Below are 24,995 nucleotides of genomic sequence, written 5' to 3'. Positions count from 1 at the left end.
CAGTTATGTGATGACACTCCATGTGTTGTCATATTAAGCGTACAATTTGGTAAGCTTTGATAAAAATGTAAATTCATGCAGCAAACTATACCAATCCAGATGTAAACATTTTTTATTACCTTATAAATTTATTTACTAGATGCAGAGCTATTCTAAAAGGTGAAAAACAGTGCTGCAGAGAACCTAGTTCAATCAGACAAAAGGTACCTTTTGGTATACCTTTAGGGTATGTCTCACAGATGCTCTCAACCAAACAATTAAAATTTTAAAGGCTTAAAGGGGTTGTCCATCAGCTATTTCAAGTTAAAGAAGAGCTTATCTTGAAGAGATTAATGGGTGTGGCTTTTGTCTAATGGAGTGAATGCCTAATAAAGTTCACAGAGATGTAAAAAGAATTTAAGAGTTATATTCCCAGAAACACTTTACAGTTTCGAATTAAAGGGACAGAGACAGTACAAAATTAAAAGAGGCTTTTGGATACCAATGTAGGCAAGCACAAATAAGGATGAGAAAACTATTCAGCTGCAAGCATGTGCTAACTTTATAATAAAAGAAAGGATGACTTGAAGGGTAGAACCAAGAGTACAAAGGGTGGAACTAAAAGCCAAGGAGAATTATTCTCAGGCTTTGAATCCTAATCAAGGACTACTAACCTGTGCATTAGTTCACAGGTCTTCAAATGGAGAACTGTACTTTGGTTGCTGTACTTAAGGCTTATCTACAACTGCACATGTTTTACCTAATGAGATTCTGTACTTTGAGCTGATGCTGTAATAGAATGATAATTTTGGGTGGCCTTGGGAGGGGGTAAGTATATTTTGGACTGTTGAGAGATGGACCTCTGGGGGCCAAAAGGTGGACTATGGTAGCTTGGATAAGAAGGGCCACAATGCTCTTCACTTCGTGGTATCCAGGCCTTTGTACAGTGCCCTCCCACACTGAATCAAGATTGGTCTTTGTGACCAATACAGTTTACAAAAGTGATGGTATGTTACTTCCAAGATTAGGTTATAAAAGATATCATTTATTTCATCTTATTCTCTTTCTCTTGGATTGCATACTCTGGGGGAAGCCAGCTGCCATGTCACCAAATGAAGAGGTCCACATGGTGAGGCACTGAGGCTCGGACCACTTGTAGTAAAAAATCGAACCTTTCTGCCACATTACATTAATCCTCAAGCCCAGTCAAACTTTCACATGACTGCAGTTATGGCTGACATCTCGAGTGCAACCTCATGAAAGGCCTTCAGCCAGAAGCAGTATGTAAACTGCTCTCAAATTCCTGACCACAAAAACTATGAGACAGCAAATGTCTGTTTTAGTCCACTAGATAATTTGCTATGGAACAATACATAATTTAATTATAAAATTCTATCTTTGTATCCTTCGACCTTGCTAAATTCACTTATTATTCCTACTAGGCTTATCATTAACTTTCTTGTTGATTCCTTAGGGATATCTACATAAACATCTTGCATCTTCGGATACAGGTAGTTTTATCTTTTCTTTCCAATATTTATGCTTTTAATGCTTTTTCTTGCCTATTTTTAGCTAGAACCTCCAGCACAATGTTCATTAAAAGTGGGGAGAGTGGACATGCTTGCTTTGCTAATAGTAGTGGAAGCTTCCGTTTTACCTCATTAAGTACAGATATTAGCTGCAGGGATAGGAGTTCCCCTCTACTACCACTGTGTTCAGTTTTTCTCTCTTTTAACCATAAATTGATGTTTGACTTTTTCAAGTGTTTTCTTCCCCTATTAATATGCTCATGTACTTTTTCTCTTTTTTGGTTTATTACTATAGTGAATTGCACTGACTGATTTTTGAATGCTAAACAAACCTTGCACTCTTGCAGTAGAACCAAATAGGTCATTATATATTTTTATATTGCCAATTTTATTTAGTAATTTAAAAGACTTTTGCATCCCTCTTTCTCTCTCTCTCTATATATATATATATGAGAAATTTTCCTGTGATTTCATTTTACTTATAAAGATTTTGCCAGATTATAATAGTCCTATGCCTGCCACACCAAACAGTTGAGAAGCATATCTTGTTTCTCTATTTCCTAAACTTTTTTGCATAATATTAGTTTGAAGTCTTTCTTAAATATTTGTCAGAATGCACCAGTGAAACCTCCTGGACTTAGATTTTCTTTATGGGGATCATTTTCTCTTTTTAATAATAAAATATATCCCTTTAATAGAAATTGGACTATTCTGATTTTTAATTTCTTCTTGTGTCATTATGGAAAGTTGTATTTTATAAGGGATTTGTGATTTTCATCCAAATTGTCATATTTATTGCCATACTATTGTTTATAACATTTCCTTATTATCCTTTTAATCTGTAAGATTTGTAGTGATTATTTCTCCCAGCAATTCATTGCTGATGTTAGTAATTTGTATTTCTTATTTTCTTTTTTTTTTCTACAGTCTTTTTTTTTAACTTCTCAAAGAACCAATTTGAGCACTTCATAAATTTTCTATTATTTGTCTGTTTTCAATTTTATTAATTTTGTTTTTTATATTTATTTCTATTACTTCCTTGGGGTTTAATTTACCATCACTTTCTAGCTTCTTAAGGAGAAAATTAGTTATTAATTATGGCACTTTATTACTTTAAATATAAACTTTTAAAGTTATAAATTTCCCTCCAAGCATGGTTTCAACTACATCCCATGAATTTTGATTTATTCTATTATTATTACCATCTCATTTGAAACACTTTAAAATTTCCCTGAGGTTTCTAAATTGATCCATGGGGTATACCAAAGTTTGCTGTTTAATTTCAAAATACTTGATGTTTTTCTAGTTACTTGATTATTCATGATTTTTAATTTAATTCCACTGTTCTCAAAAAATGTATTACATAGATGTCTACATTTGAAATTTATTGAGATATTTCTCTTACCCAGCACATACTCTGTCTTGGTGACATTCCACACACACTGAAAAGCTGGTATAATTCTGTTATGTAAAAGTCAGTCATTACTAAAGAAGTTAAATATGTTGTTCAAATTTTCTGAAACTTTCCTGATTTTTAGTTGTTTTATCAGTTATTGAGAGAAGAGAGTTAAAATCTTCAACTACGATTGTGAAGAACCTACCTCTTCATTTAGTTCTGTCAGATTTTGCAACATATATTTACAAGTTACATACATAGGTCATCTACATGTATGACTGTTATGTCTTCCTGATGAACTGACTCTTTTGTGTGTGTGTATTTTATTTTATTTTTTCCACATCTTTATTGGAGTATAAATGCTTTATAATGTTGTATTATCATTATGAAATGTAGCTCTTTGATTCTGGTGATATATCTTATCTTTATATCTACCTGACATGGGTACAGCCACTCTAGTTTTCTTGCATTTGCAGTTTTTGTGGTGTATCTCTTTCCAATTTTTATCTTAAACAAATTTTTATGCAAGCAAAAACAAGCAAATAAACATAAAGTAGGTAGCAGAAACTTGGAATTTTGTTATTTTCAAAAGATAAATATAAAGAGCATTCTAATTATTATATTGTTATCTAGATTTACATGGGTAATTGCTTGTTTTTGGTGAATTTCCTTACTTCATGACTCTCCACTGTTGCTTCTTCCTTCTGTAATTATCCATTGTCGGAGCTCCTATTCTACAGGCTTTTCATTTGCTTTTGAGATTTGTTGATAGGAAAATGTTAGTTTATAAGAATGTTGTTATAGAGTTTGTAATCATTTCACCAAAACGTGCTAAAAGAAAAAAAATCTTTAAGGAATGCCCACCATACAATAATTTATGGTGAAGTTCAAAACTCTCCAAATTTTGTCATATATTTATGTATTATATTTAAAAATAGAAGAAATAAGAAGTTTATGTTTAAAATTATCCTTGAAAGTTTCCCATTATTATTATTATTATTATTATTATTTTTTTTTTTTTTTTTTTTTTTTTTACGCGGGCCTCTCACTGCTGTGGCCTCTCCCGTTGCGGAGCACAGGCTCCGGACACACAGGCTCCGCGGCCATGGCTCGCGGGCCCAGCCGCTCCGCGGCATGTGGGATCTTCCGGGATCGGGGCACGAACCCGTGTCCCCTGCATCGGCAGGCGGACTCTCAACCACTGTGCCACCAGGGAAGCCCCCCCATTATTATTTTTTAGAGATAATAAAATTAGTTTGAACTGCTAGATTGTTGAGAAAAAAGAAAACTGGGTAAGAGCTCTTTATTCAATGGCAAACCCAAATGTTTATGTCAACTACCTGAGCTTGTAAATTATATTGATTCTCGAACAAACAGTTCTCTGATTTTCACTAATCTAATTTTATTGTTAGATTCCTCTGATCATACCAACATTTTAAAAATTTGTTTAACATTTATCTAACTTAAAAAAAATGTCTTATATGATTCAGGAAATTTGCTAGGAACATTTGTTAAACATAAATTAAAGAGGCAAGCATGTTGGGTGGAGGGGCATTGCAAACAATCTTGGATAAACATTCTTATTAGCTGGTATCTTACTAGAAACTATGCACTGCACCTAAAATCCCTTCCCAGTAGTCTTCTTGGTCAGTTACCATACAGTACAAACAAATTTTATAATAAGAAAATAACAAAAAGAGAACAGCACAAACTGAAAGGAAACATCAAAACAAAAACTATTTCTGGGGCTTCCCTGGTGGCGCAGTGGTTGAGAGTCCGCCTGCTGATGCAGGGGACACGTGTTCGTGCCCTGGTCTGGGAAGATCCCACATGCCATGGAGTGGCTGGGCCCATGAGCCATGGCCACTGAGCCTGTGCGTCCGGAGCCTGTGCTCCGCAACAGGAAAGGCCACAACAGTGAGAGGCCCGCATACCGCAAAAAAACAAAAAAACTATTTCTGTAGATATTGTATTAAATACTTTCTTCTTTTACAGGTAATGGAGTTATGTGAAAAAGTCAACAAAAAAGTAAGAAAACTTTATATAGTTCTCCCTTGCTGCTGTAGTCACTTTCTTTTTTAAATCACTAATATGAAAAAATAAAGTGACAACAGAATTTCTTAGGGCCCAAAGCCAGCCTTTTTTTTTTTTTTTTTTTAAATAAAGGCATTGATATTTGGGGTTGTAATAGCAAATGATCTCTAAAGAAGGGGGATAAAATTGGCAGTGTGAGCTTCCATTCAGATTATTCACACTTGACGTATCTCAGAATTAAAATCTAAGATGTCAACAGAGTAGCATTAGGAAAAATCTCAAATAGGAGTGGTTTCCAGTATGATACACTAAACTCATTAATGACTTTATTCATCTTAAAAATAAAATAATTGGGATCTTCTGCAGGTACATATTATCTGTAGTGGGAAGCAGCAGCATAGAACAGGGAGATCAGCTTGGTGCTTTGCGATGACCTAGAGGGGTGGGATAGGGAGGGTGAGAGGGAGGCTCAAGAGGGAGGGGATATGGGGACATGTGTATGCATATGGCTGATTTGCTTTGTCGTGCAACAGAAACTAACACAGTACTGTGAAGCAATTATACTCCATTAAAGATGTATTAAAAAAATTATCTGTATACACAGGCGGACTACAAAGCATCATAAAAATAAGTTAACAGAAATAAACTCTATTTGTCTATGTTAAAAAAGGTATTATTAATCTAAAATGAATAGCTAGAATTAAATTCAGCAATGAAATCTGAATTGCCATTTAAAAACTCATGGCTTAGAGAATATTTCAGTTTTCTTTAAAGGCACCTATTATGAATATCTTTTTTCTAGAACAGATGTTAATGCTAATCATATAATTATATTGCTTTTCTTGCTGACCATAAAGAGTAAGACCCCCTGATCTCTGAATGGGCTTAACAAACAGATGTAATTATTGTTCATTTTACATTAGCTTTAAAAGTCAATTCTCTTCAGTTTCTTCAAATACTTTTTAATGAAGAAAAATAGATAGAAATATAAAAACAATCTCAGTATATTCTGAATATTGACTTTATAGTGAATATCACTGCATATTTTTAAATTATAAAATTAAGTATCATAAGAAAGCCCCTTGACTCTTCCTGTCAGTTTTTCCTACTTACTTTTACTTTTTTGACTTTTTAAAATTAAAATCCAGACCAAAGAGAGAGGTAGAAAACTGAATACTTGACTGTTACAGACTTTGAGATTAATATCTTTTAATATAACAGCTATTATTAAGTGTGCATTGTTCAGAGAGGTTCAGACTACATGTCAAGCAAAAGGTCAGGAAGCCTGGACTAGTGCAGAAAGAATCACTTCTGTTGTCAATATAGAAACCATATAGTCATACATATAGCAGTGTACTGGTAAATAGTTAACAACAGCTCTCCAAAATTTAAAAGCCCTACCTTGCATTGTTTGCCAACTTCTATGGCATAATATTCCCATGTGGCTGATTTCAAGCTAACAAAGTGACATAAATGAATGTACAATTGGGAAATATGCACATTAGCTATTATATAGTATTTCTACATATAGATCCAATAGATGTAAATAAGCTCACAAGTGTAATTAATAGTAAAATATAGTAAAGTTACTAGGAAATGTAGAGATCTGAGTACTGATTACTCTTTTAAAAATATGACTTGTTTCATTATAAGTGTATATAATTTAATTTTTTTAATGCCTGTGCTTAACTGTCAGCTCATAAAATTCCTGAAATTCTAACAATGATCAAGTATAAGCATACCACTCCTACACACCACTGCATAGACACAAAGACCATCCCAGAGATATAAACTGGTTTGGGATGCAGAGATCTCTTCCAGTTATTACTTTAATAGCTGACAGGAATACATGACTGGATGCCCCTAATAGGCTATGACAATCACTTCTCTTGAATTCCCTTCTCTCTCCCTGATTCAATTCTGGCCTCTAGTGGTAGCCACTAGTGTTGTTATATTATTATTATTAGTGTTAGAAAAGGAAATATCAGTGGTCATCATTGTAAGTGAGTCATAATACTACTCATACTAAATAGCTGTATTTTTCTGTTCTCACACTATTTATTAACATCCCTTATCAATAATGAGAAATCAATTAAACGATACTAAGACATGATAAAATGTCACTGAATTGAGAGTCAGAAATCTCAGGCTGTTGTTCTGAATTCACACCCACTAGAGGAAAGTCATTTAAAATTTTGGTCCCCTCATTTTACATCTTTGAAATAATATTGTTTACACTTTTTATAGAAATCCTCCAAAGAAAATAACTGTTGCAATTATAAAAATAAAACCATAACATACTTGAATCCTAAAGAATGGCTGATTCTTGGACATAAAGATGAAAGACTCCACTGCGTATTTTCCTGACTAGCTCATCATCTAACTGAGCATAGACTGAAAGAGGGCACCTGGAGTCAATGGGCAAAATCAATCAAACATTCAGATGAAATTTTACTAGATTTATTGTTATTGGAACAAAAATGACTAAATAAACTACTTTTATGGTATCATATAAAGTCTCAATATCATTAAAATGAAGTCCAGTTAAGATGTCTCTCAATAGCTTTTTAAAAACATAACAGCTGATGCCCATTTCTCTTTATCTGACTTTTCCCAGACTTGGTATCAATTTATTCTTTTTTAACTCCTTCACAGAATCTTAGAATTTTTGAGAAGAGTACCTTATAAACAGAACTACAAACGCTTTATCTGACATATGAGAAAGGCTAAGTTCCAAGAGGATACCTGACCCCTGCCCAGTGTTATGCAGTTAACTATTGATAGAAGCAGGGACTAACCAGGTCTACAGACTTCACTATCTACCAGCACTGAAAACATTAATCTTAGAGCAAACCATTACCTCTTGTAGAACTCTTTTCATCTTTAATAATAATGTCTTGACGGCTGTGCAGTCCTGTAGCATCAGTCTGAATGGCAGAGAATCGATGCCTCCATTTTCTTCCACACCTGGCAGCGGCCAATCTGAAGATGGACTGCTGGGCGTTCCCCTGATATGGGGACACCTGGCTTCCTGATCAATCTCTTTTGTTAATTTCAGGGAAAGGTTCCTAACAAGAAAAAAATGAACAAAAATTACTAGGTAGCATATTCAGAGCAGTATTTTCCAAGCTGTTGATCAATGTCAGTAGTGAGCTAGAAAAAACGTCCTTGTGACTCTCATTATTTCTTCACATTAGTCTTTGGAAATTCTGAAACTTTCTGTCAAAATTATGAAATTATTTGTCAATTTTATATGTAGCGGTAATAAGGTTCAATGACAATCACTATTTTAGAATGTGATTTTTTTTCCCCAACTGGAATTTAATTTATACATGATAACAATGGGTTTACACTTATTTAACTCTTTTAAAAATGTTGAAAGTCAAAAGTAATCACTGAAAGAGAAATTTCATATAGAGATTTTCTGAAAATATGCTTAAAAATTAACTGGAAAGAAAAGATTAAGAAACCAAAACTTGGGATAAAATAATTTTGGTAATTATTATTTTAAATTACTAAATCAATCAATTGTGGATTCAACCATTTTGTGGATTAAGAAAGACTAGTATGCATAGGATTTTATGTGAAAATAGTGAAATAACTGCGAGATGCATAACTTCATATGTAATTAGCATGCTTATCAAATAATCATTAAATTTTTAGCATAGTAATTGTGGAAAATAATATTTTATTCTACTTGATATAAACAATTATTTTTAAATACTGCATTTTGAAAATAACACACTTATATTGAAGGTATATATAAAGAAAAGATATTAAGATTAACAATTTTCCAAATGTGCCTATGAGGCAGATATAAAAATAGTATGAAAAGAGCAGCCTATGAAAATAGTCATTTTTAATGAGTTTTTCTAAATTTGTTTCCATTCATTAAAACTAATGGGCCTATACAATAATGGAAGTACTATAACATAGCTCAGGATATTTATGAAACTTATGCTCAATTTCAATAGCTTTTATGTATATTATTTACTGAAGTATATGACAAGGTCACTTGGCAACCTAAATTGAGAAAAAAGAGTTGCCTTGGAGCCTGTCACCAAGGTCAGGCAAAGACGCAAATAAAAAAATATGTCCTTGATTAATTTTATCCAAATCTGATTATTCACAAATAGTATAACAATTTATAAAGTATCAAATAATTATCAAAGAAACACATTTTTGGATCACAAAATTGTTGACTTGTCTTCATGGGTATATTCATTATCACAATGTTATTTGAAGTGATCATATTGATTACTATCCCCACTTTACATTTACAATGAAATAATAAAAACATAGTCATAGCTAACATTTTTTGAGGATTGACTGTGGGCCAAGTACTGTGCTAACCACTTCATGTGTGTTAATTTATCCAAACCTTGAACAAAACCAAGAGGTAGCTATAATGAGTATCTTCATTTTACATATGAGAAAATAGGCCCAGATAAGTAATTTTTCTCAAATTAAAATAGCTATTAAGAAGTTGACCTGAGATGAACCAACCTAAATACATAAGCAGGATAAGAATTTTTTTTCCTACTAGCCATTTAACATGCATATATATACAATAATAATGTATCTCAGGTAGTCCTGTAAGGACTTCATATATGCTAAACCACTTAATACTCATACAACTCTTTGAGGTATTAAAATCCCCATTTCACAGTTGAGGGATTTGAATCTCAAAGAGGTTAAGGTACATGCTGATGGCAATACAGCAAACAAGCAACAGAGCTGAGATTTGAACGCAGGCAGTGCACTCGAGCTCTTAGTCACAAGATTCTGCATCTCATGTGAAAAACAAGCAAGCAAATGAACAAAAACAAAAATTGAAAAAAATAAAACATACCTATAATTACACAAAGCATCATTTATATTTTCATTTTTAAAATATATTTTCATGTGGCTTAATATCATCAAAACAAACAACCCAGTCAAAAAATGGGCAGAAGACCTAAATAGACGTTTCTCCGAAGAAGACATACAGATGGCCAAGAGGCACATGAAAAGATGCTCAACATCGCTACTTATTAGAGAAATGCAAATCAAAACTACAATGAGGTATCACCTCACACCAGCCAAATGGCTGTCATCAAAAAATCCACAAACAACAAATTCTGTAGAGGGTGTGGAGAGAAGGGAATCCTCTTGCACTGTTGGTGGGAATGTGAATTGATACAGCCACTATGGAGAACAGTACAGAGGTTCCTTTAAAAAACTAAAAATAGAGCTACCATATGATCCTGCAATCCCACTCCTGGGCATATATCCGTAAAAAAACATGCACCCCAATGTTCACTGCAGCACTGTTTACCATAGCCAAGACATGGAAGCAACCTAAATGTCCATCGACAGAGGAATGGATAAACAAGATGTGGTACATATATACAATGGAATATTACCCAGCCATTAGAAAGAATGAAATAATGCCATTTGCAGCAACATAGATGGACCTAGAGATTGTCATACTGAGTGAAGTCAGACAGAGAAAGACAAATATTGTATGATATCGCTTATATGTAAAATCTAAAAGAAATTATACAAATGGACTTATTTACAAAACAGAAACAGATTCACAGACTTAAGAGAACCTGTGGTTACCACGGGGGAAGGGATAGTTAGGGAGTTTGGGACTGACATGTACACACTGCTATATTTAAAATAGACAACCAACAATAACCTACTGTACAGCACAGGGAACTCTGCTCAATATTATGTTGCAATCTAAATGGGAAAAGAATTTGAAAAAGAATAGATGCATGTATATGTATAACTGAATTACTTTGCTGTACACCTGAAACTATCACAACATTGTTAATCAACTATATTCCAATATGAAATAAAAAAATTTAAAAATAAATAAAATATACTTTATTAGATATGACTGATTCATTTTAATTATATACAACTTGTAGTGAGCTATACAATCATTCTTAAAGGTTTTTATTTTATTTTAGTGTCTAAGACCAATAAGAATAAAATAAAATATAAAAATTAAATTCACAGCACAAGTAACAGTATTTTAGTTATAATAGAATTTTCGAAGATTTATCAGGTTTAAGTTGTGAATTTGCCTGGTGTCTGGCACATATTAGGCTGACTCAGTAAATCATTGTATAATTGAAGTTCAACAAATGAATACAATAATGAGTGAATGAACAAAACAATTCTTTGTAATAATCTATGCATACAACTCTCATTTGTACACAGACATTTTTCTGGAAGGTGAATTTTTATGTAATGCAGGGCTGCCACCCACGGTTCCAAATTTCCCAGCACTCTAACAATAAAATAAACTAACAATTTTATAATTCTTTTTAATTAGATTGCTGTTTCTTTGAACCTATTTGCCCAATTATGTATCTAAGCCTCAATAAAGACTGAAAAAGCTTTCAGAAACCACACCAGTGTAAAGTTCTGCAACTAACTTCAGGAAATTACTGAGATTCTAAGGATTACAGTTTAGCATTTACACATCTAAGGATCGTTGCTGTTTCAGATAGTTACGAATGGACTACATGCAGAAATGTACTTAGAAGATGAAATTAGCCATTTGTGTTACACTTCAAAAGTTTGGATCTATCCTTAATTCCAACAAGAAAGAGAATGATGGCCTTATGTCACAGTTATGGAAAACATCCACATTGTGTCCAGCAGAGCAACAGCGGCTGATGTTGCAGAGATTAATCGGATTCTGTCACTGACCTCAAGAGGCTCACCGTGAACATTAACTGCTTAATAATTGATACCAAAAAATAACAGCTAATATTCTTTCCCATATGGAAAACAAATCCATTTATTTCTACATGAAAAAGAGTGGGCTGCAACAGCACAATAATCAGAACCATTCTTCACTAGGTTGAGTCAGTTAGTAAAATCGGCTGTCAATCAGGTCTGCTACTCAGCTGCACAGGCCGGCACAGGTATCCTAGTCTATATTTATGGTCATTGTATTTCTGATTGACTGGTGCCTGGGGAATTATAATTATTAAATATTTTGAATACTAATGTGTTTAACAATAGACTATGATTGGGCCAAAAATACCCATGTGTCTCTGGGCAAATACACCTAAAAAAATCCATCCCTGTAATTGATAAGAAAAGGAGAAAAGTCTCTAATATGAAGTCATAGCTTCCCCTGGCACAGACAACCCATAATAAGGCCGCGAGGGTAGAGCAAGGTTCAGGTGCTCTGCTGTTCCCGCATTAGCAGGGCTCATGAGATGATGCAATTCATGTACTTCAGGATATATAGCTCTCTGTCTGCCAACACTCTGAATTATTATTGTCCAGAAAACTGAAGAAATGTGCTTTATATCAAAACAGATAGTCCGTTCACTTCACACACACACACAAAGGGTAAGATACTGAAGCCCAATACAGTGGTTCATTAATCACCATAACCACTGCAAACAAAAAACAAAGACAATGTAATCTCCACTGAGCACATCCATATACACTTCACCCTCTCTGTATCATCTCCATGAATCTTTGCTAGAATTGCTCAGTAATATTTTCACTTGCCTTGTTGATTATAAATGCCAACCAAGTCTTTATAATTGAAAATTTAGTAACATTTAGATAAAGTCAAATTGAGACTTATGGGCCTTTCTTAGTCCGTACGTTTCAGATAATAAAGCTTTTGAGTAAAACTAACAGCAAAATTCATAAATGTTACAGTAAATATATTCTTGAAAGTTTCGACTTGAGAAACTGGAGAGTGTCAACTGGTATTTAAAACGTTTGACTCAAACTACTATGGTGAATTGGCTCTGTACTTTGTCACTGGGATCCTTTGTGTGAAAGAAATTTTCTACCAAGCTAGTTCAAAAGTTCTGCTGCAATTCTATTTTTAGTATGACAGATAAGTTTAATGGGAAAATATATATCTTGACATAAACTATACAGTGATTAAAGAATTTTTCCTTACCAGGAAGAGAAAATAAAAGTATTTTCCTTATTTTTAATCATTTGGTTATAACTAGAACTATCATTTGGATACTGAGATATTTTCTTCCTACCCATATGTATTCTTCAACGATTTGGAAACTTCACAACAAAATGGCCCAAATTACTAACAAAATACAAGAAAATGTCAGTTGCAAAAGATTGATGCTCTTACCTCTCATAGGAGTTACTCCTTATTTAGTGTACTGACACATTTCATGATAGCAAATATCTGCGGTCATTAGGGATGGCAATGATTTACACTTTATAATGTGCCTATGATTTCTGAACTAGATTTCCAAGGAATGAAAAGTAAAAGTAATCTCCATTTGTACAGCATAATAAATAAGCATATGTATACAACTGCCTTCCAAAGCTTCATTAAGTAGATTTGAAGAAAATATTGTTTTTAAAAACCATACTTTGGGAAACTTATTGTTATTTAAACCTCATTTCAAAAAGGCCCAGGTTATTTATGGTAAATTAAATCTTAGCTTTGAATAATTCTAAGACAGGCATGAAGGTACAAATCTATATTCATGAATTGGCATCCCAGAACCTAATAAAAAAATGTTTAGGGAATTAACTACAAAAAGGCTTGGTTGATGAATAAACTATGTATTTTTCTTATGTTTTCTTTCAAAATATATTGTTTAACTGAAAGTGTTATCTTAGGAAAATACTTGTATCTCAAATTGTATTATAATTGGATAATTAGCTGTATTTCTGGAAGGGATGAAACCAGTATCCGTCCTTCCACAGGAGGACAGTGGTTATAAGAACGTGTTGATATTTTACATTTACATATGAATTTACATATGAGGAGGATTTCACTAGTAGCTTAAGTGATGGGTATAAGAAAGGCAAGATATGGGGAAAGGTAAGATAAAATCCAAATATCTTAACATAACCAACAAGGTTCTCTATAATCTAGCAACTGTCTGCCTCACCACACTTCATCATCTAACAACTACCTCCTTGGTTTTTTTTTGTTTGTTTCTGGTTTTTTTTTTTTTTTTTTTTTTTTTTTTTTTTTTTCGGTACGCGGGCCTCTCACTGCTGCGGCCTCTCCCGTTGCGGAGCACAGGCTCCTGACGCCCAGGCTCAGAGGCCATGGCTCACGGGCCCAGCTGCTCTGCGGCATGTGGGATCTTCCCAGACCGGGGCACGAACACGTGTCCCCTGCATCGGCAGGCGGACTCTCAACCACTGCACCACCAGGGAAGCCCTACCTCCTTGTTTTTAAAGTTCCAATCACACTGCTCTTCATTCGGGCCCTGAAATGTGCCAAGCTCCAACCTGCCTCAGGAACTTTACATGAAAAGTGTAAAGTTTGCATGAAAAAGTGTTGCTTACCCACCTTCCAGATCTTGCCTTAAAATACATCACATCTTCAAGGAAATCTCCTTTGCATCTCATATCAAAAGAATAATCAAATTTAGTGCTACAAAAAGCATTATAGATCTAGTTTAACATTCCTGTTTAATATATAAGGAGCTCAAACCTAAATTAATTTTCTAAGTGTCACACAGCTAGAAGGTGTAGAATTCCAGTCTCCTGACTTCTAGTCCAGTGCTCTTTTCTTCATACTGCATCATCTTTTAATAGGGTTAAAATTTTAAATATACTTGTATTTAACTATGTTATTTTCACTGAAGCTACAGTAGTAAAATATTAGGTTACGATCTTAGGGAATAAGATTAAATAGTAAGGATTCCTATTCCCTACAACAGTTAGAATTTCCTTCTCCAAAATTTTCAAGAATGTAGATATTCTATGAATGTAAATCTGCTCATACAAACTTTGAAAGTAGTTGTTTAATCATAAAAAGAAATGACTGAGTTGATTGCCTTTGTTTAGCAACTTTTCTCCATGCCATTAATATCATCCATGTTTCTCCCTGCCATTCTCTACTTTTGTTTTCACATGTCATTTAAGATCCAGTTTAAAGATCATTTCTGTAAGAAAAAGAATTAGAATTGATAAATATAGAGATGAACGTAGTACAATAAAGTTCAGCAAAGAGCGACTCAAATTATTGTTTAAAAACTCCCATGTTCACACATATAAAGATATACAACAAAATCTGTTTGTGCACATGTATACATTTTTCACTTTGCAATTACTCATTTAATTGTAGATACTGTAAGTTTTAATTATGCTATGATTGAATTAATAGTGTAATCATTTTTCTTTGCCAGAGTACTCAAGCTGTCAGAAAGTTGAGGGCACAGAATTATCAAAAATATTTTATATAGATGGAGATCAAATTTTAATTTATTGTCCCCTGATATTATAGAAGTGATTCTCAATTCAGAAAACCTCATAAACTGGCTGGTCTTCCTGTGTCTAACAGATATCAACCAAATATTTTTTAAAAAACTTAAGTTCCGGGCTTCCCTGGTGGCACAGTGGTTGAGAGTCCGCCTGCCGATGCAGGGGACATGGGTTCGTGCCCCGGTCCAGGAAGATCCCACATGCCGCGGAGCGGCTGGGCCCGTGAAGCCATGGCCGCTGAGCCTAACCGTCTGGAGCCTGTGCTCCGCAACGGGAGAGGCTGCAACGGTGAGAGGCCCGCGTACCGCAAAAAAAAAAAAAAAAAAAAAAAAACCCAGAAGTTCCTTCTCCCTAGTCTTCGAGGCAATTCATCATGTAAACAACATCAATTCTCTGATATGTTTGCAGACTCCTATCTTCAACATTCTCCTTATTTTACAATTCTCTATTCTGGGGGTCAGGAAAATTTTCCCACCCTCTCATCCACCACTCCATGGAAGTGATTTCATTTGGAAAATTTTGAACTATACAAGGAAAACAAATTAAAGTGAAACAAAATCTGATCTCCGAGAAATAATTATCTCACTATGATACCAAAGAGCTTTTTAAAATAGTTCAATTCCACTGTAGTAAACTGTTATTAAATTTACTTTCAAATGCATTTATAAACATGAAAATCATATAAAAATGGGAAAGAGTTTTACTATATTATTTTATAGTTAATGTCTTGATTGGTGACAGAATTCTATAAATATATTTTAGACCCTTGGCATCTTCTAAAGTTATCTAAGATATATATTTTATAGTTACCTATTTGGTGTACTTTATATATTATAATTTATATAATTTACATATTATAATTAATTTAAGATTTTTTAGTGAAAGAAATACATAATTTATTATTTTATATTTGCTTTGAAAAAATTATCTTTTTTTTAAAGTCACAAATTCAAGCTCTAATATGACTTGCCTTACTATGAAACTTCTTTCTTTTTTTTAAATGAATTTTTTTCAACTATAAGAGTTTCATATTTGTAGGGTAATAGAATCAGTAAAATGAGAATCATCATTTTTAGAGATGTAAATTATATTTTGAAAATAATTTTTTCCTAATGCTACTTATTGCCTGCCCTTTTCCCTTCAATATCAGGATAATAAGTCACAAAAGTACCAAGGTCTTGCTTCACATCCATATCATGTAGGGAATTGGATTAATCTTTCAGAACCAAACTATCACTATAAAACCCATACTATTTCATTATCGCATAATATATTTAGAACTTAATATCATCATTTTAAGAATTTGTATGTAAAAGTCTCCTCTTATGACCATTTAAGGAGAACACACAATGGGTTTTTAGATATAATTTATAAGAAAAATTATAAAAAATATGTAACTGTATATTTGCTTACAATAATTTGTATTACATCAGAACATTCTTAAAAAAGAAAACAAAACTATAGAATGTCTTCAATTTGCCTCTAGGTATCTAAGTAACCTTTTCAAAATGAAATTTTTTATAAATATTGCAGCTAGGGTCTATTACAATAAAAATTTTGATATAATACATACCGCTGTACAACCTACAGTCAATTACATAGTTTTAAAAGACTTTTCTATGCCCTTCACCTTTTTAAAATATTCAAGATCTGGCAAACTAAGTGTAATAAGTATTAGCCATGAAAGTATAATATAGGAAGTAGTGTTTCCAAACAGAAAATCAATTCTTGTGCTGTAACTTGACATAAAGGCAATACCTAAAATTACTGGCATAATACATAGCAGCAAGAAAACTGCAAAACTCCAATGCTTTTCAAAGCTAAAAGAATTGGAGATTTTGACTTTGAGTAAATCTTTAGAACCACAAAACTTTATCAGTTTGAGAAAGATTAGTAAAACCTACATATAACACTTATCAACCAAATTTCCCAGATTCCATTCTTGAGGTAACAAAAGACACTGTGATGGTCTACATTCAATTTCAACTAGAAAAGTAAAATTTTCCGTATTACACAAAATCAAGAATTTCTAAATATCTTGTCAAACTCACTCATACATACACAAAAAGCACCTGGGCTTACTTTTAAATACATGAATTCCAGGGGTGTATCTCCAGCCCACTGTGCCACTTGCCTTAGTAAGACAAACAAAACACGTAGTGTAATAGCAGAATAGGTTAGACATATCTTATCACACTCACTGGCCATAATTTTCTCCAGGATATATGTGAGTTTTGACATAATGTGGCTCATTTATACTTATCCTTTAAGCCTGGATTAGTGCACCCTCTCTTCCAGGAAATCCTCTCCAATCCTTCCAGCTACCTCAGGCTGCACTAACTGCCTCTTCCTTTTGGTCCAGTAACACCAAATAAGGTGATACTCTCCTTCGGTGATCCTTAAATTTCCAAGTTGCTGTTGAATAAATTAATATATGGCAATTTCACGTACACTAAACACGTGTGCTAAGAATTCTACCTTATTAATCCTAAATAATGGGTTTACATATTACAATTTCCCATGGATCACTTTTCAGATTTATCTTTGAAGCTTTACCTAGGCAAAAATATTTAAGGTAGTCAGTACGTTATGGGTAGATACAGAAAGAAGTAGAACTAAAACAAGTAGAATTAAAACAACAACAATGACAGAAATAACAATAATAAAATGATAGAAACTCATTTGGAGTATGAATATAGATATCAAGTACCACTGTCCCTCAGTATCTGCAAGAGATTGGTTCCAGGACAAAGGACGTATATCAAAATCCATGTATGCTCATATTCCACAGTCGGCCCTCCAACTCCATGAGCTCCATATCCCAGGATTCAATCAACACTGGATCATGTATTATTTGCGATCCTGGGTTGATTGAATCTGCAGATATGAAACCCACGGATATGTAGGGCCAACTATATATTTATTGAAAAAACAATCCATGTATAACGGACTAGCACAGTTCAGACTCGTGTTGTTCAAGGGTCAACCGTAGTTGCACGAGAAGAAAGTGTAACTGAATTTTCATAGCTTCTGGGTTTAAATTAAGGTCCTCCTAAGAAGTAAGATTCTTGTTCTTGGGGAGAACTATTTTATGTAATATAAAGTTATAGTGGAGGTACAATTGTTTGAATGAGAAAACCTCATTTTTAATAATATAGAAGACAATGTGTAGTATCCCACTTATTTTGAAGATTATTCTTACTAAATGAAAAGTACATAGTTAGGTTCTAGCCAATAAGCTGTCCCAAAGTCCTAATTCTAGAAATTAAGTGGCTTTTGGAATCATGAGTATTGAAGAGTTGCAACTTTGTGCCTAAAGTAAGATTAAGAAAAATTAGAAAGTACCTGAAGATTAACTGGATATCAATAAGTAAGTATTGTTTTCTCCAGTTACCAGTTGTAATTATATCCTAAATTATATCACCTTTTAAGATACTGAACAGTCAATTATGATATTATATACTGTGATTAATATACTGTGAACTATAATTCAGTTAAGAGAACTTCGAGCTATCCTTCAGTTTGGATTAGTGGAATACAAGGTCACAGTCCAGCCTCTTGATGGTCAGTTTGAATTGCAGCTGCAGTGCACAGTAACTAGAACACAGCTGCCCTGAAAACACAGTCCTATTAGAGATTGCCTGCATGTGATATAAAACACAGGTATAGATTTGGGGGCTAAAAAGTATAATTGCTTTTTATTTTTAGCAAAATATTAATGATCAAATATGTTTTAAAAAAACTTATATTCAGGCTTCCCTGGTGGCACAGTGGTTGAAAGTCCGCCTGCCGATGCAGGGGACATGGGTTCGTGCCCCGGTCTGGGAAGATCCCACATGCCGCGGAGCGGCTGGGCCCATGAGTCATGGCCCCTGAGCCTGCGCGTCCGGAGCCTGTGCTCCGCAACGGGAGAGGCCACAACAGTGAGAGGCCCGCATACCGCAAAAAAAAAAAAAAAAAAAAAAAGATGCTGAATTTAATTCAAATTTCTGTTAAATATTATAATAATAAACATTATGATAGTAAAAGCACACTATCAACATGTAGAACCATCAAATGGCGCTGATTCTAAAAATGTAGTTTTTTGGTAAACAATAGCAAACTTAACCATGAATGGACAAGAAAGACAAAACGTGTCAATCTTTTTTTCTCTCTGAAATGGAGAAGCACTGTACTTGGTATAAACAGCAGGCCAGATTATTTGTGTAAATGAAAAGCATATAGCACCATTTATACATAATTATACATCATAGAACTGTCAAGGTATAAATATCTGTTGCAAGGCACAAACAAAAAAATCCTTGAGGCCAGTAAGAGAATCTGAGGCTAGACCTTGAAAGGACTGACATAAAGACAGAGTGTCATAGCTGAACTGATTTAAACACTTCAGTTTAAAGTAGCTGAATTACCTTTCCATTATTCATCAGTATAGCACGAACATAGACAAACACTAATATAAACATGATATGTGGCTATAAATCAGAAGGTTAGATAAGTCAGAAGCTGAAAAATGTTTTAGGTTTCTGTTGATGAATCTTTTCCTAACTCCCGTCTGGAAGACACACTTAGAATGTTGGACTCTGTCTCCAATATATTCCTCTTTGAATGTTATCTCAGTTTCTTTCTTCCTATGCTTAAGTGTATTTGACATTTAAAACCAGATAACGGTGGGTGCTGGTGGCATAGGATGGTTTCTCTTTTACACAAGCAGCATAAACACAGATTGGTATCAATGTTCAATTGTCTTTGAAACAGAGATGAGGATGAAAAAGAAAATACCCAGCCCTTTTCTTTACACAACCAAAGAAGAGCTGATAAAAGAAAACCTCCATTTTGCTCTTTCTTCTCCAGAGACAACTACCCATTTAAGGAAGTATAACAGGAAAAAAAATTCCTCAGAAAGAAATGAAGTTCCATTCCTAAAACAAGTCTTCCCAAAATGACTGTATTAAGTTGCTTTATATCTACTTTTTTTAAAATTTTTTTTTGGCCACACCGTGGGGCATGCAGGATCTTAGTTCCCAGACCAGGGATGGAACCCGTGCCCCCTACTTTGGGGGCGCAGAGTCTTAAACATCGGACTGCCAGGGAAGTCCCTATACCTACTTTTCAATGCCTAAAAAAAAAAAAGTTTTCTTTAATGAGCAGTCTTAATTGTGTTCTAAATTGTCACCTTTTAAGATATTTTAATAGTAAATTATGGTATTAATAATCTACAGAGGAGGAATCTAAGATGCAGAGACTGAACAGGATGCACACAGCAAAACTGGGCTTTAAATTCAACAATTTTGGCTCCAGAGTCTGTGTCCTAATCCTTTTGCTCCCTCCAGAGACACCTGCTTGGCAAAAAGTCAATGAGCTCGCTAAGCCAGACTCTGAAGGTCATAAATACGTATTGATTGGAAAATATAAGCTAATATTACTTCAGAGTACTTCTATGATCTTTTTATCTCATTTTCATCTAAAACATTTTTTAATCTTATTCTTCAATAGTTTCATAGAAGAGTAGGATATTATACTATAATAATTTATACTGGGAAATGTACCTGAAAACAATTTTGTTTTTTAAAAAAGTTTCCTATAATCACTGAAGTGAACAATTTGGGGATATTTAAAGCCAAGTGCCTATGATCCAAAGGAGGCGTTACTGGAGCACTGTTATAAATAAACTATTAATATTCTTAGAGGCAACTTCTTAGAAGTTGGTCATAGTAGTGTTAGAATGGACTCTTTTTTCTTCTTATGTGAACGTAAGTTGTTTGTTCTTGCAAAATAAATAAAATCTTCCCCTTTCTTTGCTAAAAATGCCTTCATTTTCCTTTGAGAAAGTCCCTCCTCTCCCCCATGATTGCATGCAATCTTGATGGGATTGCTAAACAAGGTCCCCTCATCTCTTCTGTGTGGTCACATAATTTGGCCTACAGACAAACTCTGGTGGTTTCCAGAAATATGAATCTTGAGCAACACAGCACAGGGACAGAAAACCACAGTAGCTAACTTATTCTAATGGTGGAGCCTTGAAGAGATTACCCATTCATTCCTGAAACCCAGGGCCAAATGCACAGGCTTGCACCTTCTACAGTCACACAGGATCTGGTTCTTAGAAGGTCCTACATTTGGTTTAATGTTCTGCTATTACTAACTGGAAAGTCTCAATTTTTAAACAAGGAGCCTTGTATTTTTTATTTTTCACTGGGCCTTGCAAATTGTGTAACTGATCCTGCTATCTTAGTTCCCTGATATTACCATGTGTCTGCTCTTCTTGAGGCCTGTTTGGTGTTTGGCTTTCCCTTTGTTTCTGTAAGCTAGTGCATATCCTTAAAATAAATTTTTTTTTTTAATGAAGTGAGCAAAATTCCGTTTCTGGGGCTTGTATCAAAGCACCTTATGTTTTACATTTGACAGGCCCAAGACTAAAGTGTAAAATGTAACATAGTTTTTTTCCAATGCTCTCACACCCTTTGGTGTATTCCTGTCATGTCCATTTCTATGATCTTCTCCAGGTTTGTTTTAGAGTATTATTGCTCCCTGGATATTCAGAATTCATTATTGGGACGTTGTATTTCATTGTGCACTTTCTAAGCCAGAGGCCATCACTTTTTGTAACTTCCCTGTCAAAACACACTGATGCTGTGCCCTGGCCCTCACCATCCTGACCCCTTTTAGGTAATTAATTCAGCTAGCCTGCTGGAAGTTGATAAGGAACTGGTACCACATTCTTATTTTAATAGATTACTTCTTATCCAGAAGGAATGACTTCTGACACAAAAATTTAGGGCATGTTTTCCACTCAGAACAGATGTTTTGTGGCTTTTGGTTTCTCAAATCATACTAAATAGGGAGTCATATATTCTGTCTACCGATTTCTCCTGCATTTAGAAGGAAAAATAAAGTTATTCTAAGACTCGTGTTTTCTGACCAAATAAAGTGGCTGGAGGTCAGCACTAGAAAACTATATGACCTTTGTTTTAATGTGGAATTACCCTGCTTTAAAATGGCGTTGCATGCATTCTAAATCTTGTACGTTTTAGGTTATAATGCCCTAAGTTTCTTTTCACTGGTAACTCCAATAAATTGACTTTACTTCAGCTTCTCATTTTGTTCATCAAAAAGGTAAAAATTGATGGCTGCTTTCTGTGATTACCTAGTCCTACTAAATTATCAATGGGAAATTTAGGATATGCTTTCTATCCTTTTTAAAAAATATTCTATTTGATATTCCACTTTTTTTTCTATATCCCCTCTAAAAATTTCTCTATGAACTAAAATTTTACCTTGAGAGAAACAACAATTTCACTTGGGTCAAGATATTTCATTTTCTGTTTTAATGTTATTTTAAGATTTAATGCTTTTATTTATAAATGACCTCAGTAATTTAAAGTTGCACTTTTATCGAATAGATTATTATTGGCCTATCTATTAATTATCACCTAAGAGAAAAGAAAAGAAAAAAGAAATTACTTTAAGAAATAATAGTTTTCTTCATATGAAATGGTATTATAAAAATATCCCTGTGAGGCTTTGTTTAGAAATGGACACACACACAAATGAAATATGCCAATCGTATAAGAACTGAACTTACATTTTAGGCAGACTAGGCATTGGTGAATGAATATCTCTTACTCCTGGGATCATTTTGTTCTCTCTGCATAACCAACTGAGATTTGAAGAAATCCCACTGATCTTATAGGGATATTAAGGCATCAGAGGGATAAAGCTCTGTGCCTTCAATCTCTGGTTCATGTACTAAAAAAAGATCTCCTGAATTTACATCTTAGCTCCCTCATATCACAAAAGAGAGACTTAATGACATTAGTCACCGAAATAGTCCAATCATTAAACAAAGGTGACGTATCTTCATTTTTCCTATAATTTTGTCATTATTAACTGACTTTTTGTTGTTTAGTAAAAATATTAATTGATGACATTGTTTTGAGATTTGATTTTTTTTATTATACCAGAATTCACTCAAATATGATTCAGTCTGCCATCTGTCCAATACGTCCTAGCTTTATTTGTTCAGCTGATATGATTTGCCTGCATATTGTAAGTGGGAACTTTTTTTTTTTTTTAGTCAACAATTATCATGCTCACAATAATACAGACAGATAAAATTTATTTTTGTATTATTTAGAGTAATTATTGGTTTGACTTTTAGGTATTTTCACATTTTTATAAGCAAATTATTTAAGTGGTACAATAAAATTTCTGTTCTAGAAACTGAAGTAGATCAATAGCCTCACTGACAATAGGACACTGTCAGTCCTAGAAAACAAAACATTTAAAATATTTATACCACATTAAATTTATTAATTTATCCACACATGTATGATATGTGTAAGCAATGGCTATAAACTAGTTCTTTATGGTTTTTCGCAAATGTTCTTTGAAAATGTTTAAGATGAGAAAATTAGGCATGACAACAGAAAAACACCAGAATTTTTGACTCAGAGAGAATAGCTAGTTCCTTGGGATCTTTTGTGATTACTGTTTCTTGAAATCACATATTTAAATTGATATTCTTTATGAGTAAATATGACTTTTTCTTCTCTAGGTAACATGTCTTCCAATCAAAATCATACTAGTCAATATGAATGCTATGTGATTCAAGTGAGAGGTAAAATAATTTAAAACATGAGTTGAATATTTTAAGACCAATGTCTCTAGTATGCCAGTGGTTACTAAAGCACACATCCTATTAGTTTGCATTTATCTAGATGCAGAAGTCTCATCTACTCTTATTTATAAATGTTTTCTGAGTGTTCACTTATACAAAACCTCTCTAAGACAACTAGTTAATTAGTTAGCTAGGTAAGTACAGATAGAGACATCTGATATCTAATAAGTATCCTAAAGTGTAATATAAAAATGTTGTAAGGCATCGGATATCATATACTGAAAAAAATGCTCTACAGTTTTCCTTCTAAAATAGTTGCGTCAACTGTTATTGCAATTTGAGGTTTGGGATGATGTCTTTTTTTTTTTTTTTGTGGTACGCGGGCCTCTCACTGTTGTGGCCTCTCCTGCTGCGGAGCACAGGCTCCAGACGCGCAGGCCCAGCTGCTCCGCGGCACGTGGGATCCTCCCGGACCAGGGCACAAACCCGCGTCCCCTGCATCGGCAGGCGGACTCCCAACCACTGCGCCACGAGGGAAGCCCAGGATGATGTCTTTAAATAGAATGTTTTATTTCTTCTTCCAGAGTTCTCCTCGTTCCATCATAAGGAAAACTATATAAACTGTTTTTTCCCTTTTTCTTTTTAATTTTATTGTTTATTTATTTATACACTTATTTAATATTTTTTATTTTGGACATAGCAGTGCTAGAATAGTCATCATCTGACAGACTAGAAAATCTCACATCACTATTTAAATATAATTGGCATATGATTGTTTTTGACAACATGTCATAATTATCCCAGCTCACTTATAACACACATATATATATATATATTTACCAATCACTATCAACTATACTAAAAAGAGTGAAACAATTTAACCCTTATTAATGCCTAGAGAAGGAAGCATGATCCTATTATGACCTCATTTCTATCCTCAGTGTTCTCCTTATCTAGTAAGGGGTGGAGTCAGAACACATACGTATGTATAAATATAAGGCAAAATAAAGAAAATTGATCACACATACCTCTATTATGGCTAAGTGCAGTGCACATACCTAGATGCAGTTATTACAGATAACTACAGGAATTCAGGATTCTATCTTGGAAGCAATAGCATTTGAGGCAGGTATTGGACCTTAATGGAATCTCTAAGAACAAATGGGGTGAAATGGGGAAGGAATACCATTCAGAGAGAACAAAATGAATAAAA

General features: G+C 33.9%; 1 protein-coding gene across 4 annotated transcripts in view; it reads right to left on the bottom strand.

Annotated features, from left to right (window-relative positions):
- Positions 1-24,995, bottom strand: part of CCSER1 (coiled-coil serine rich protein 1) — a 1,210,612-nt gene that overhangs the window by 749,869 nt on the left and 435,748 nt on the right. For all 4 annotated transcript variants that reach the window (XM_060094716.1, XM_060094688.1, XM_060094698.1 and 1 more), the window contains exon 6: positions 7,799-8,006. In XM_060094716.1, coding sequence (XP_059950699.1) covers positions 7,799-8,006 — 208 coding nt within the window. The remainder of the gene's footprint in view (positions 1-7,798; positions 8,007-24,995) is intronic.

This window comes from Mesoplodon densirostris, chromosome 1 (genome assembly GCF_025265405.1).
Source record: "Mesoplodon densirostris isolate mMesDen1 chromosome 1, mMesDen1 primary haplotype, whole genome shotgun sequence".
In the NCBI taxonomy this organism is placed as follows: domain Eukaryota; kingdom Metazoa; phylum Chordata; class Mammalia; order Artiodactyla; family Ziphiidae; genus Mesoplodon; species Mesoplodon densirostris.
Note: the sequence above shows the minus strand (reverse complement) of the source record. Positions and strands in the feature narration are given on the sequence as shown.